The sequence below is a fragment of the Heteronotia binoei genome, chromosome 5, assembly GCF_032191835.1.
Source record: "Heteronotia binoei isolate CCM8104 ecotype False Entrance Well chromosome 5, APGP_CSIRO_Hbin_v1, whole genome shotgun sequence".
Lineage (NCBI taxonomy): Eukaryota > Metazoa > Chordata > Lepidosauria > Squamata > Gekkonidae > Heteronotia > Heteronotia binoei.
In genome coordinates, this window is record NC_083227.1 from 19953903 (window position 1) to 19968774 (window position 14872).

The 14872-nt window shown below is 49.3% G+C and overlaps 1 protein-coding gene across 1 annotated transcript in view; it reads left to right on the forward strand.

Annotated features, from left to right (window-relative positions):
• LOC132571813 (uncharacterized) overlaps window positions 1-14872 on the forward strand; it is a 76540-nt gene that overhangs the window by 48172 nt on the left and 13496 nt on the right. The window contains exon 17 of the mRNA XM_060238605.1: window positions 245-883. Coding sequence (XP_060094588.1) covers window positions 245-883 — 639 coding nt within the window. The remainder of the gene's footprint in view (window positions 1-244; window positions 884-14872) is intronic.

Below are 14872 nucleotides of genomic sequence, written 5' to 3' on the forward strand. Positions count from 1 at the left end.
TCCTGATAAGGGAGACAAATCTTCTGTTCTTGTGTGTGATTTCTAACCAAAGAAGCCTGTGACTGAAATTGCCATTGCTTTTTTTCTCTCCTTCATAGTTCCCTTTTCAGGATGGGATACGGGAGGAAATAGATTGTGTCCCTGTGGGTGCTTGTTGTGTACATTGTCTGCCTTCTGAAGAATGTGGGAAGACAGCTCTGCCTTTTAGAAGGGCAGGAGCAGGCAGGAGAGCCTGATGACCAAGGAGAGGGTGGCAGAGGTGGGAGGAGGCCATGACTGGCAGGAGAAGGAAGCCAAACAGGCCAGTGGGTGAAATCCCCCAGCTGATGCCGTTTCACTTCTTGTCTCCTCATTTTCCCTCAACAGCAAATGTGACTCTGGATCCAGACACGGCCCATCCATGGCTCATCCTGTCTGAGGGTCAGAAAAGTGTGAGACAAGGAGAAGAAACTCAAACTGTGCCCAACAATCCTGAGCGATTTCAAGGTTATAGTGCTGTGCTGGGCCGTGAGGGATTCACAGGAGGCTGCCGTTTCTGGGAAGTCCTTGTGGGAAGTGAGGGAAGCTGGGTTGTGGGGGTGGCCAGAAAGTCTGTGAAGAGGAAGGGAGGCCTCACTCTTACTCCTCAGGAAGGGATCTGGGCTGTGGGGAAGCAGTCAGGGATGCACAGGGCTTATATAAAAGGACATTACCCTCCCCTGACTGTGACTGGGGAGCTGAAGAGGATCCGAGTGTGCCTGAACTACGCTGGGGGGCGAGTGGCCTTTTTTGATGCTGACCGAGCAGCCCTTCTCTATGAGTTCTCTGGAGCCTCCTTCCATGGAGAGACCCTCCTGCCCTTCTTTTGGGTGTATGGAAAAGGCCACCTCAAAATCTCTTCATAGTTCTTTTTCTTGACACCAGGACCATCGGGAATATTATTTCTCCATACCTGTAAAGACCTCTCCTGTCTAGGGTTGCCAGGTCTGTGTTGGAAAACACCTGGAAAGTTTGGGAGGTACATCTGGGAGAGGGCGGGGTTTGGGGAGGAAGGGGAGGGGAGGTGACTCAGCATGGTACAGTCCCATAAAGTCCATGCTCCAAAGCAGCCATTTTCTCCAGGGGGACTGATCTCTGCCACCTGGAGATCAGTTGTAAAAGTGAGAAATCTCCAGGCCCCACCTGGAAGCTGGCAACCCCACTCCTGTCTCCAGCCACCAAAGCTGACAGGGGGAAATTGGAGACATTTCCGCCTCCATTTCCCAGCATTCCTTTCCCCCCCTTCCTATCTTCTTGAACTGACTGTAATGCCTTCCCCATTGTACAAGATGCAGGAGAGCTCTGAACAGACCCCCCCCCCCCCCCGCCCTCCCATCTCTCCAGCCTTCGTTCTCCTCAAGCACAAGAGAGGAATTGCTACAGAGCCTACAGAGGAAGAAGAGGCCCTGCATGTTTCAGTTACTATTTGGGACTTCCTCTTTTCTTTAATGGGCACCAACTGTTCTATCTTGCCTGTGTTCAGCCTGCCTTTTCTGAGGGTCCTGTCCCTATCCAGGTTGCTGCACTGATAGCACTTGTTTTTCGGTTATACCAGAGACTGAGAAGATGTTATGCTTATTATAAAGTTATGTTGTGTTGAAAACGCTGCTGCTTTAATTGTTTGTTTTTGGGGGGTGGGAAGCCATGTCATAACTGCCAGAGAAGCCCCAGACAGTGCCGTCATCTACAGACTTGATCCATCCACAACTCTGCAGTTGGACAGAAGAATCCAGGGGTGGATTTGCGTAGCCAGGCTCCTGCTGGCCTCTGCTTGCTTTAAGGTTTCTCTTCCGGTTGCTTTTGTGCCTCTTTTCAAACCATTACAGGCCCTTCAACATCCACACAGCCATCTTGCTCTCCTTTGTTTCTCCAAGGAACTGGGAGCTCCTGCTTTATCCTCTCTGTGACCCTGAGAGGGAAGTCAGGCCCAGAGCGAGTGAGCTTCACCCCAGAGAGTTTGGGGGCAGAGCTGGGGAGGGTGAGGTCTGGGGAGGGGAGGGACCCAGTGTGTGTGGGGGGGAGGGCATAATGCCATCCAGTCCACAAATATTCAGCCCCCCGCAAAGACGCGGGCAATCTTATATCTGAGTAGGAATTTGAACCCAGGCCTCATCAGTTCAAGTCCTACCACCTTGTGCAATGCACTGGCTCTCAGCACGGATGGTCATACTAATACATAATCTAAGGGTGGCCAAACTGTAGCTCAGGGGCCACATGTGGCTCTGTCACACACATTGTGTGGCTCTCAAAGCACCCACCACTCCATCAGCTGGCTTGGAGAAGGCATTTAAAGTTGCTTTCTTTCTATTCTTCCCTCCCCATCTATCTGCCTGTCTGCCTTCCTTCTTGTCTTGCAGCTCACAAACATCTGCTGTTTATTCTGTGTGGCTCTTACATAAAGCAAGTTTGGCCATCCCTGAAATAATCTACATTCCTGGAAAATCTGGTGATAACAAGCAGGGGCCTCTTGAGACTTGTTGGGGGAAATACCAAATCCTGCCCACTTTGTTTGCTGTGCTCGCCCCTGAAGAGCCACTCTAATGTGCTGGCATCTCCTGCTTCATTGGTGCAGTGGTGGGCAGAAACCAGGGGGTCTCCTTTCCCTCCCTCCCCCTTCCACTCATGGGGCCACTACCTCCACTGTTGGGCTTCCTGGGCAATGGCGCCAGGCAGCAGCAGCTCCCATTCCTCCTCTCTGACATCCTGCAGGACTGGGGGGGGGGGGGGTGGCAACTTCAACTCCTCTGCCACCCACCCTGCTCTCTTGGTGGTGGCCTGGGCGGGTGATGGAACCAGGCCTTGCATCTCCTGTTCTGCCTGCAGAGGTCTCCTGGCGGCTTCTCCAACCTTCCCAAACGGAAAGTCAACACAAGAAGTTTGCAAGATCTCAGTCTTTTCCGAAAAGTCTACATGGGCAATTTTGCTGCTTGGATTTTTCTGCAAAGGGGTGGTGGGGTGGGTGGGCAGTGTGTCTTTGGCCTGGAAAAAAATATCTCCTGCATGTATCTGGCTTCATTCCTTGGATTTTCTGATATGCAGGGCTGCCAGGTTCAAAATTAGATGCTAATGTCCCCCCTCCACAAGAAGAGAGGGAAAGGGAAATGCAGGGCCCCTCCTTTTCCCAACAGCTGGAAGGAAGAGAAGAAGCTGGAGAGACACCCAAAGATGCCCATCCCTTTTATTGTCCAGAGGTCTGTCCCACTCACCTACCCCATAGGTTGCTGCATTCACAATGCTTAGAGCCAGTTTGGTGTGGGAGCCTGTCTGGTGTAGTGGTTAAGTGCGCGAACTCTCATCTGGGAAAAGAAGAAGACTGCAGATTTATACCCCGCCCTTCTCTCTGAATCATAGACTCAGAGAGGCTTACAATCTCCTATATCTTCTCCCCCCACAACAGACACCCTGTGAGGTGGGTAGGGCTGAGAGGACTCTCATAACAGTTGCCCCTTCGAGGACAACTCTTGCGAGAGCTGTGGCGGAACCGGCCCGATTCTGCCTTCAGACCCGGTCCCGTCAGCTCCCTATGGAGTCGCCAACTCCTGGAGGGAGCTATTTCTCCTCCTGCCCCTTGGGCTCGCTGCCACCACCTGCTCAGTCCCGGGGTTCAGATTGAGAGGAACAGGACTCCCAATCCCCCTCTCCAGCTGTGAGGCCAGGCCTCAAGGTCCTCTGCCACCCTGCACTTGGGTTTCACAGAGACCTCAGCACTTCTTTGGGGCACCCCTGGAGGATTGGCACCTTATCCAACTGGATGCCCTCCCCCCTTCACCTGGGGCCCCCTTCTTAACACAGCGTGGTCTAAAGCGGTCTGGGGATCTATGTGGTACAGAGATTGACTGCCAGCATTTAAACAGTAAAAATATATTTATTTAAAAAGAGAAACAGATAGGAAAAGAAAAACAAAACAAAAACAGTTGCATTTACAAACTTAGCACAGCACAGCAAACAGCATAACAAAGAAAAGTTGATTATAAACGCATCCTGCTGGCCCTGATCTAAACTTGCCCTGTCTTGTGAATTACTTACTTAGTCTGCCTGCCTGGGGCCTCCCAGGCAGGAGCCTCCATTGCTCACCACATGCTCGAGCCCCAGTTCAAATCTGCCCTCTCTTCCTGCCTAACACATGCAAGGAACAACAGCACTTCCTGCCTCTCTAGGAGATTTTCCCCCTAGCGTTGTTGGTTTGGCTCTGGAAGGGAGGGGGGGAGTGAGGGGAAGGCTACAAAGCCTGCTGAGGGATTTACTGATCCCTGCCAAATGAAGCACCACCACTGACTAAAATGGCGTTTCTCCACAAGAGCTATGGCTAACCCAAGGACATTCCAGCAACTGTAAGTGGAGGAGCGGGGAATCAAACCCAGTTCTCCCAGATAAGAGTCCACGCACTTAACCACTACACCAAACTGGCTTCCGCATGGAAGATCAAGGATTTGGTCTCAGATCCTAGGCAGATGCTCTAACCACTACACCACATTTAATTTCCCACTCCTCCACTTGCAGCTACTGGAATGGCCTTCGATCAGCCATAGCTATCTCAGGAGTTGTCCTTGAACGGGCAGCTTCTGAGAGAGCCCTCTCAGCCCCACCCACCTCACAGGGTGTCTGTTGTGGGGGAGGAAGTTAAAGGAGATTGTGAGCCGCTCTGAGTGGAGAGTGGCATATAGATGCAATGTCATCTTCGTCTTCAACGGCCATTTGGAATATGGAATGAGCGGTTCTGCCACTATCCAAAAAACCTGCATGAAGATCTGATGTAGCAACAGAAAAAGCTGCTGTCCTTTTTTGTGTAGCCAGGATCACATAACAATTTCCTACAGAAGGACCTGTGAAAAATGGATCTCTCTTCTTCCTGAAAGCAGCACCAGTCATTTCTCTGAAAGTATTCCTTTTGGTCCAGTATCAACTTTGGCTCATTCTAGGCTGCCTTCATTTGTCCTCAGCATGAACCTAAGGGGCTGGCGTCATTCTCCAGTCCTCCATTTTATCCCCACAGTCCTAATCCTGTGAATGAGATCTGGCTGAGATTGTGTGACTGGCCAAAGGTCACTCCAGGTTTCCATGGCAGATTGAGGATTCAAACCTTGGTCAAATAGATCCTAGGCAGATGCTCTAACCACTACACCACGTGGACTGACAGCTCAGGGAACTTCTTCCCACCTCTCCTTCGTAAAGGAGGCAATTCATTTTACTCTCTCTCTGTGGCCTTCCTCCTGAAGGTGGACTCTATGTGGCTTCCATCCTCTCCTGTCTTCCATTTTATCCGCACAACAACAATGACCCTCACAGGTAACAGTGTGTGACAAGCCCAAGGTAACCGAGCAAGTTTCCATGGTTCAGCTGGGATAGACACCTGAGTGTTATAGACTCTAAGACACTCTTAACTAGAGGAGTGCTATGGAGTGCTATAGTTTAATGAAGTCAGTGCACCTCAGTGGTGCTATAGCGGTTTAAGCACTATAATGCTTACCTTAGAACATTTTTTTAAGTCTGAGGGAGATTGTGTAGCAAAAAAGGGCAGGAAAAAAGCACTGTTGGAAGAATTATGAAGATTTTAAACAGCATTCCACAGTGCTTCAGACATGCTGTGAAGGGGCTGAAAATGGAAGAAAGCAGGTTCTCTCAAAAGTGGCTTAATCACACTTTGCTGACCCAAAAAAAGGTGGGCTTGCATGAGCAGGTAAATAAATTCCACTAGGAGCCAGTTACTAAAACTGGTCTGTCTGAAATGACAGGAACAAAATCTTATTAGCAACCAGTTACTAAAATGGAATGCAGACAGTTTGAAAAGGATCTCTATCTAATCCCCTTTCAAAGTTGTGTCTTCCTTTGGCCATCTCTTCATCCTCTGGCAGCAAAGTCCACATTTGAATCATTCTTTGTGTAAAGAGCTGCTGTTCGCCGAGGGAGTGGTGGCAGTGCTGGAGGAGAATAGTGTGGAGATTTGGCACCTGTGTGTGTCCCCTCTTGCACACCATAGCTGTGTGGTAGCAGGTCAGATTGGAAGAACAGCACTGGGGGGTGGGAGACCTACACATGAAACTACCTTATTCTGAGTCAGACTCTCGGTCTGCCCAGGTCCACTCTGACTGGCAGCGGCTCTCCAGGGAGTCAGGTGGAGTTCTTTCGCATCAGCTGCTACCTCTTCATTTCAACCAAAAATGTCAGGGAGTCAGTCCGGGATCTTCTGCTTGCTAAGTAGATGCTCTGCCATTAAGCCATGGCCCCTTGGCTGCACTGTGGCACTACAAGAAATCCTTTACTGTCCCACTTCCCACAGCCGTGGCTGCTTTCATGCAGAATTATTTCTGCTTTGGTGTTCTCTTTCTTGGGAGATCATAACCAAAATGTTAGGGAATTTTTGAAGTATAGAGACTTTTCTAGCACTCCCCTTCCCACCAGGTTCAGTAAGAGTGTGGGGAATGACTGGCAAGAATCCCATGATCTGAGAGAGAGAGAGAAACCTGTTCCAAAATTAAAACCATTTATTAAAATTAAAACTGTGTTGCAATTATTGTTAATCATGTAACAGAATATGCAGCATACAGAATTTATTACATTAAACAAATACCCAATTAAAGTGCACTACTATTTCTTAAAGAATGTATGCTGATTGCTCTGCCCAAAGACTATCAGGTGTTTGTCCAGAACAACAAAAGTGGCAAGAATAAAATCACCCATTAAATACCCTTTTTCCATCCATAGGAGCTAATGTCATTATCAGTCTGTGATGAGCATCTGACATATCTGATAAAACCCAACCCCTATCATACCGTAAGGCATGAACTTTAAATCGTCTCACTAAAATCCCACCACACCAAGAGCATGGGAAATGTGGAGTGGAAGCTATGCCTTTTCTCCACCCCCCACCCCCCAATCCAGTGCCATTTAGGCAATCACCTAGGCTCAACAACAGGGCATAGATGCCTTTGCTTGATGGTGCTAGGATTCAGAGATTGACGACCCCTGAAAGTGGAGGTTCCCTCAGTCTCCATGGCTAGTAGCCACCTATAGCCCTATTGCCATGAATCTTTCTAATCCCCTTTAAAAGCTGTCCATTCCTGTGCCCATCACTGCATCCTCTGTCAGCAAATCCCACATTTTAACCATCCTCTGTGGAAAGAAGTATTTTCTTTGGTCCATCCCGAACCTACTGCCCATCAGTTTCATTGGATGTCCCCATGTCCTAATATTTTTGGAGGAGGAGAAAAATCCTCTTGTCAGCTCTCTCCACCCCATTGCCTCCTGGCTCTGGGATTCAGAGGATTAGCGCCTTTGAATGTGGAGGTTCCCCTCAGCCACCACGGCTAGTAGCCACTGATAGACTTATCCTCCATGAATCTGTCTAATCCCCTTTGAATGCTCTTGATTCCTGTGGCCATCACTGCATCCTTTGGCAGTGGATTCTACATTTTAATCACTCTCTGTGTAAAACAGTATTTCCTTTTATCTGTCCTGAACCTACTGCCTGTCAGCTTCATTGAATGCCCTGGAGTTCTAGTATTCTGGGGAGCGGGAAGAATCAACAGCAGGCAGCTGACTTGCCTAACCCAAACTTAGGCCAATGATCTTTTGATCTCCTTCAACCAATCAGGATTCCCCCCCACTCCCAAGAGACGAGAGAAACTCCCCCACAAAAACAACGTTGACTGTTCTTAGAATTCCACAATTGAGAAGGATACTTTGACACAACCAATCTCCTATTTTGACACGTTTACTTGCTTTACTTAACTTGTTATTCCTGTTTAGTTTTCGCATCTATTAAAACATTGTCATTACACTGTATGCTAATTTCCACTGTCTGCATATCCGTGAACTGTCACCTTCCATTTCAGTGTATCGGAGGAAGTGTGCTTGCACACAAAAGCTGATCCCTTGAATAAAACTTTGTTGGTCTCAAAGGCTCCCCTGGACTCAGACTTTGTGCTGCTGCTTCAGACCAAAACAGGTGCCCACCAGGATCTATCCCCCCCTTCCAACTGTTCCAGCTGAAACCAGTAAAATGAATTGGCAGGGCTGCTGGATGCCTGCACAGGGGCCTTGGGCGGTCAGTGCTGAGGCGGGCTGCTCTCCCTAGTAGCTAACACCTGGTATGTACTGAGCTGAGAAGGGGGGTGGGGGTGGGAATCTTGCAGCTGGGATTTTACTCAGAGCCAGCTCATTCCCTGAACACTCCTCCCCCAATACTTGCTAGAAGCACTGATAGCTACCCCACTGAGACTGAATTTAGCCTTGTGGGATTCAGACGGTGCTGATTCTAAGGGGGGGGGGAGTATTTGGGATGCTTGCAGGGCTTTTTTTGTAGCAGGAACTCCTTTGCATATTAGGCCACACACCCCTGATGTAGCCAATCCTCCAAGAGCTTACAGGGGTTTTCTTACAGCGCCTACAGTAAGCTCTTGGAGGATTGGCTACATCAGGGGTGTGTGGCCTAATATGCAAAGAAGTTCCTGCTACAAAAAAAGCCCTGGCCGCATGTAGATTTCTCTCCCCCCGGAGTTTTATTTCCGTGCCCAAAGTGTAGCTAGGGAAGCTGCAGCTTAAATAGGGAAACCAAGTGAGGGGAAGGGGCTTCTGCGTTCTTTTGTCCCCAGTGGCATTTCTGCTCAAACACTGTATCTTTTCATTGTTGCTTTGCAACAGGAGTCAGCATACGGATGGTGTTTTAGCAGGGAAACAAAAAGACTCAGGAAGCTTACTGCTAGGTTCTCTCTCTGGCTGGTATTTTTGTGATTTTGTGTGTGTGTTTGTGCACACACCTGGAAGTCATGGTGTCCTCTGGTGACTGACCCCTACTGGGGGCCAGGAGGATATTCAGAGAGGTGTCTGAATAAAGCCTGCCCTTGTCTTCCTCACTTGGTATTGCAATGAGGTCTCCCATCCAAACACTTACCAGGTCGACCCTGCTTAGTTTCTGAGATCTGAGAAGATTGGGTTTGCCTGGGCTATCCAGGTCAAGGCACTCTTGGTTTTCTGCTGATTTAATCTCATCTTTGGGGGAACTTTTCCAGGATTTTTTTTTTTTTGTGGGAGGGGAGTTGCTGGAAACCTCTGACCCCCCCCCCCCTCCCGTCAAGCCCTACAGGGAAACTTCTCAGCCCCTGGGACACTGCATGGGCCAGTCCCCTAAAGACCAAAGGGAAGCCTCTTCCCTCCGGGGCGCCTGCAAATAGCAGCCAAAGGAGGGTAAAGGGAACCTCTCTCCGTATACTTTGAATATAACATTTTGGTCTTAAAGATGCCGCTGAACCAGGGGTCATTTCATAGAAAAAGAGATGCCAGGGCTCATTAGCACAACTCATTTGCATATGCCACACACCCCTGACATCACCGGAAGGTGTCCTAAATTATGTCAGCTCAGCATCTACCTGAAACTGCTTCTTGAATGATAACTGTCCTAATAAAACCTTACTCCCATCGTACTTTTTAAAGTACTTTCTCCTATGTGCCCACAGTGGCATGATGAAGATTTCTGCCTCTCTGCTTTATATGTTTGGGTTATTTCCCCATTATTTGTGTGTGTGTGGGGGGAGGGGGGATATTAGAAAGTCTGTCAAAGCTTAGAGTTCAGCAAAATTCTCACAGGCAGTGGAGCCCAGAAGCAAGGTGTTTTTTGGGGGAGGGGGGGTTAAGAAAGAAAGAGCAGGATACAATTCAGAGGTTCCGGAGCGGGGCTCCTGTGAGCTCCTGCTCCAAATGAAGTCTGAGCTGAACTCAGACTTTTGCTCCCCATCAGGACCGAATTCCCTGCCAAGGGCTGTCTTCCCGCCACTCTCTTTCTTGGCGCCGGTTCGTCTTCGGCCGCTGATTGGGCGCCGGCAGGGAGCTGATTCCCAGGAAAGGAAACACCCCGTCGCTACTTTGGGAAAGCGAAAGTAGCTCACTTCGTCTCTCCTCTCGCTTGGCGGAGGCGGCTGCCATGGCAGCCGGGGATCCCCTGCACGACCTCTGCGAGGAAGCCTCTTGCTCCATCTGCCTGGACTATTTCAACGACCCTGTCATGATTGCCGAGTGTGGCCACAGTTTCTGCCGAGGCTGCCTGACCCGTAGCTGGGGGGAGTCCGGGGCAGAGGCTTCCTGCCCCCAGTGCAGAGGAAGGGCTCAGCGCAACAGCCTCCGCCCCAACCAGCAGCTGGCCAGCTTTGTGGAAATAGCCGAGAGAGTCGCTCTGCAAGAGGTTGGTGCGAAGGGGGGAGTCCGCGAGGAGGAAGCCCCCCTCTGCGTGGTCAGTGGTCCTGCCCCTGATCTAATAACCACGCCCCATTAATTGTGGTTTGTTATTTGTAAGCACCTGCCTAATGACTTGTTAATTTCTTACGCCCCTTTCCCCTGAGAAGCAACTTCCAGAAACTTGAAAGAATGCACAAGTGTATTGTTCTTTGTTTGCCATTCTGTTATGCGGCTAACTTATTGTAGCGACTACACTAGCAGGGAGGGGTTGCCAGTCTGCAGACAGGAGATTCCCAGGTCTTAATGCAATTTTTGTTCTTCAGATGTGTGGCCACAGTCCCAGCAAGCTCTCACCTTCCCCTTCCCAGGTTCCTTGTGCAAATGAGGGGGTGGGATTGCCAAACTCCCCGTGGGTCTCAGTTTCAGAGTCCAAAATCCAAGAGTCGAGTTTTCTGACTACAACACCCAACCTAGTCAAAAGGATGACCAGACTGCTCTCAGCTGGCCTGATCCCGTTTGGCCAATCTTGGGCATTGCTTAGACATGCAACACGTTCTTCTGCTTGTGTGTGCCCACAGTCCAAGCAAGCTTTTACACACACACACACACACACACAGAGGTTCCTTGTGCGAATGAGGGGGTGGGATTACCAATCTCCCATTGGGTCTCAGCCTTGAAGGTTCCATGATCTTGAAGGTTCCATGATCTGTGGCCTTCTCATCCCTGATCTCTCTCTGAACTGCAAGCCATCGGGACACTTGTTTCCCTGATAGGGGCCTTCTGTCACTTACTAGGCCCCAACCCTGAGCCAAAATGTGAAAGGCCAAGAAATGGCTTGGAGAAAGGCCACTTTCTTGACAGAGGCACCTCTAGATCCCTCACATCGAGAAAGTGCCTCTCCCCTCCCCAAATTCCCAACTGAGAACCATAACCCATAGGGTTAACTTGGTTACATTCAGATGGGTGGATGTGGGTGTTATTTTTTAACTGAATACTAGCTATATCCAGTCATTACAAGAGAGAAACTGTCCTGGGGGAGAGGAAAAAATGAAACAAATCCTGTGTCTTGGTTTTGGGCAGCAGGCAGCAGTGGCAGCTGGAAAAGGGAGAGTTTGCCAGAAGCACCAGGAGCCCCTGAAGCTCTTCTGCAAGGACGATGAAGCCCTCATCTGTTGGGTCTGTGACCGATCCAAGGAGCACAGAGATCACGAAGTCCTTCCTCTTGAGGAGGCCTCCCAAGAGTACAAGGTAGGACACCAAAAGGTGGAGGTTGGTGGGATCTCTTTGCAGGTAAACTCCCTCCAATTTGTCCCCTGGCCTCTGGGCCTAAATTGGGGAGTGACAACCCCTCTTTGCTGCCTCCTTCCTGGCCTGGTGTCTCCCCAGTGCATTCCTTCCTGCCCCACTGCTGAGGCCGACATGGGGTGATACGGGGAGATGAGTTCATTTCCTGTCAGGCTGCGTGGCCCTCTAGTCAGATGATTGTGTGACAGAGCAAGGAGGGGGCAGCTGCCCAACTCCCAGTTTAAATCCCCCCCCCACATACACACACTGCTTTCCCGATGTCATCTGCTGTCCTGGAGTTGCTCTTTGCCTGGGGGCTGGGAGAGAATGTGTGCAGGTTTGGAACCTTGTCTCTCATTTGCACATCCTAGCTGTGAAGAAGCAGTTCAAATCAGAAGGACAGCATTGGTGGTGGGGTGGGGGTGGGGTAGGAAAGCTACACATGTCCAGGCCCACTCTGACTAGTTGTGCTTCTCCAAGGACTCAGCCGGAGGTCTTTCACATCAATGGCTACCATTTCAAGTGGAGATGCAAAGAGAATGAACCCAGGGTCTTCTGCTAGCCAAGCAGATGCTCTGCCACTGAGCCCCAGCCCTCCCGCTGCATTGTGGCACTGCAAGGAATCCTCCCCCCCCCCCCCCGCTTCCTGCAACTGTGGTTATTTCTATCCAGAATTCTTGCTGCATTCAGCCTCCTCTGAAATTGCAGGGAGTTTTAGTTTGGTGCAACATTGTGGTGTTTCCACTCATCTTCTCAGTTTTCTGCAGATCTGCAGCAGTTTTTTCTCAAACCTGATTTGGATCATTCTTTAAAGATCATATCAAAAGAGGTTTTTGAGGAAGTGTGGGAAGTATCAGTGCCGACCCGACGGCCCATGGCACCCTAGGCAGACGGGTGGTCTGCTGTCCCCCCTCCACAGCGAAGGGAGGGGGCAAACTAGGCGTTTGTCTAGGGGGGAAGGCCGAATTTGGCACCCCCATCCTGCTGGCACCCTAGGTGACCATTTAGTTTGCCTAGTGGGTGAGCCAGCCCTGGAAGGTATTGATTTTCACTACCATCCCCCACCACTGAGGTTTTTGCCTTTTCTCTTTACAGTAAGCAATACTTGACAGATTGCTGGAGTGTTAACACAATTTAGTGATATATTGACTACAAATAATTGTTTTTAATGTAAAAAATATCCAACCTGTAGCTGGGGCACGTGTGTGTAAATGTGTATGTAGTAGTGGGCAGGAGGGAAGAGAATGGAGTAAACCTTTAAAAAAGAATGCATTTCAATTTCCCCCCCCTCCCCCCGCAGGATCAGTTCCGCAACTGTCTGGAGATTCTGAAGAAGGAGAGAGAGAGAATTGTGGCCTATCAAGGAGACATTGAGAGGGAAAGCCAAGACTTGCTTGTAAGTGTCACTGTGGCTAGGGAACAGAGTCCAAAGAGCAGAAATGTCAGCTCACGAGACCGCCCCCTCCCCTTCAGTTGAGAAGTGGAGTTGCCCTAATCACAGCCCAACAACATTGCCCCACTGCCTTTCCATTACTTAACTGACAAAACATTGAGACTCAGTAAGGGCTGAAGGTGAAATAAGAGATTAAAAATTCAGATTTTTAATCCATCCCCCAGGCCAGACCTCACAACTATATTAAGTATAATTTATATTTGCTATATTATTTGTATTTGTTTAGCACTAACTAGCAGTTGAGTGCACCCAGGGCCGGCCTGCCCACTAGGCAAACTAAGCATTTGCCTAGGGTGCTGGTAGGGTGGGGCCCCCAAAATCAGCTCTCGCTCCTGCCCCCTAGACAAATTCCTATTTGCCTCCCCTTCCTCCCTCCCAGTTTTAATGCCCCGGTGAAACGCCGCTCTTCAGGGGTTCTTTAAAGGCTGCTGCCCCCGCCAATTAGCTGCTTGGCAGGTAAAGCAGCGCAGAGGCTGGCTGCTCACCAGGATCTGCGTTGGGCAGTGGCGGCAGGAAGGATGAGGAGCCGCTGAAAAGGCGGCCGCTGCTGGCTACTGCCTACTCACTTCTTCCCTGGATAGTGTGGGGAGGAAGTGGGGAAGAGCAGCGGCGGCGGCTGCTTTTTCAGTGGCTCCTCGTCCTTTCTGCTTCAGCGTTGTTTTACCCGCCAATCAGCTGAATGGCATGGGGCGGCCTTGAAAGAGACCCAAAAGCGCGGTGCTTCATGCTTCACCCAGGTGTTAAAATTGGGGCCATAGCGCGGGAGGGCGGCGGGCAGTGAGGCTTCCTGGGGCACTCATGCGCCCTATGGCCGGCTCTGAGTGCACCAGTGAAAAAGTTAAGGGCATGAGAGTTATGAGAAAAATCTGTGGGGTGTCCCCTTCCCTTGGTACCCTAGGCGTGTGTTTCTTTTGCTTAATGGTTAATCCAGAACTGACACAGGGCCATAGAATTCACCCTCCAGCTCATTGCTAGAAGCTCATGGAAACAAATTTGGCTGGCATGCTTATATGTACTATGGGGAAAAAAAGATGGATGGTTTTTTTCTCACCATTATATCAGAAATAATTTGTTAAATACATGGATAAAGTACAAGAAATATGGTGATGAAAGAAAGCTGTTATGGATAGTACCAGCAGAAGTAATAAAAATAACGGTTGAATCTGATGAAGAGAGAGGGTTGTCATATAATCAGTTACTAAAGATCCAAGGTGATAAAGTTGAATTAAAATCTGCTGAAGAGCTGAACAACAAGTATGACTGGTTTCAAATGCAACAAATAAAAAGTTTGGTGGAAAACGATATTAAATCTGAAGGAATTAGACACAAACCAACAGAAATGGAAAAGGTTCTGCTTGGAGATAATGAAAAATTAATATCGAAAATATACAAGTTATTGTTGAAATGGTCTACAGAAGAAGAAGTAGTAAAATCTCAAATGATTAAATGGGCAATTAATGCAAACAAGGAAATACAGATGGGTACATGGGAATATCTTTGGAAGAACTCTATGGGTGTTTTCGCACTTACCTTTTACTGGCGCGAGTACCCTCCTGACGCCGGCGAATCTGCAGGGATTTCGCACCAGAAGCGCCGGCGCACCCAGAAGCGCCGGCAACTTCCGTCGCTAAGCCAGCGCAAACGGAAATCGCAAAGATGCAGGAAAACGTTTGCGCTGGCTTAGCAACGGAAGTTGCCGGCGCTTCTGGGTGCGCCGGCGCTTCTGGTGCGAAATCCCTGCAGATTCGCCGGCGTCAGGAGGGTACTCGCGCCAGTAAAAGGTAAGTGCGAAAACACCCTATGAGAATATCAACATGTCAGAGTATTAAAGAGAATTGTTTTAAGATGATGTATAGGTGGTATATGACTCCTAAAAAATTGGCAAAGATGAGTAAAAAGATGTCAGATAGATGTTGGAAATGTAAGAAACGTGAAGGTTCTTTTTATCAT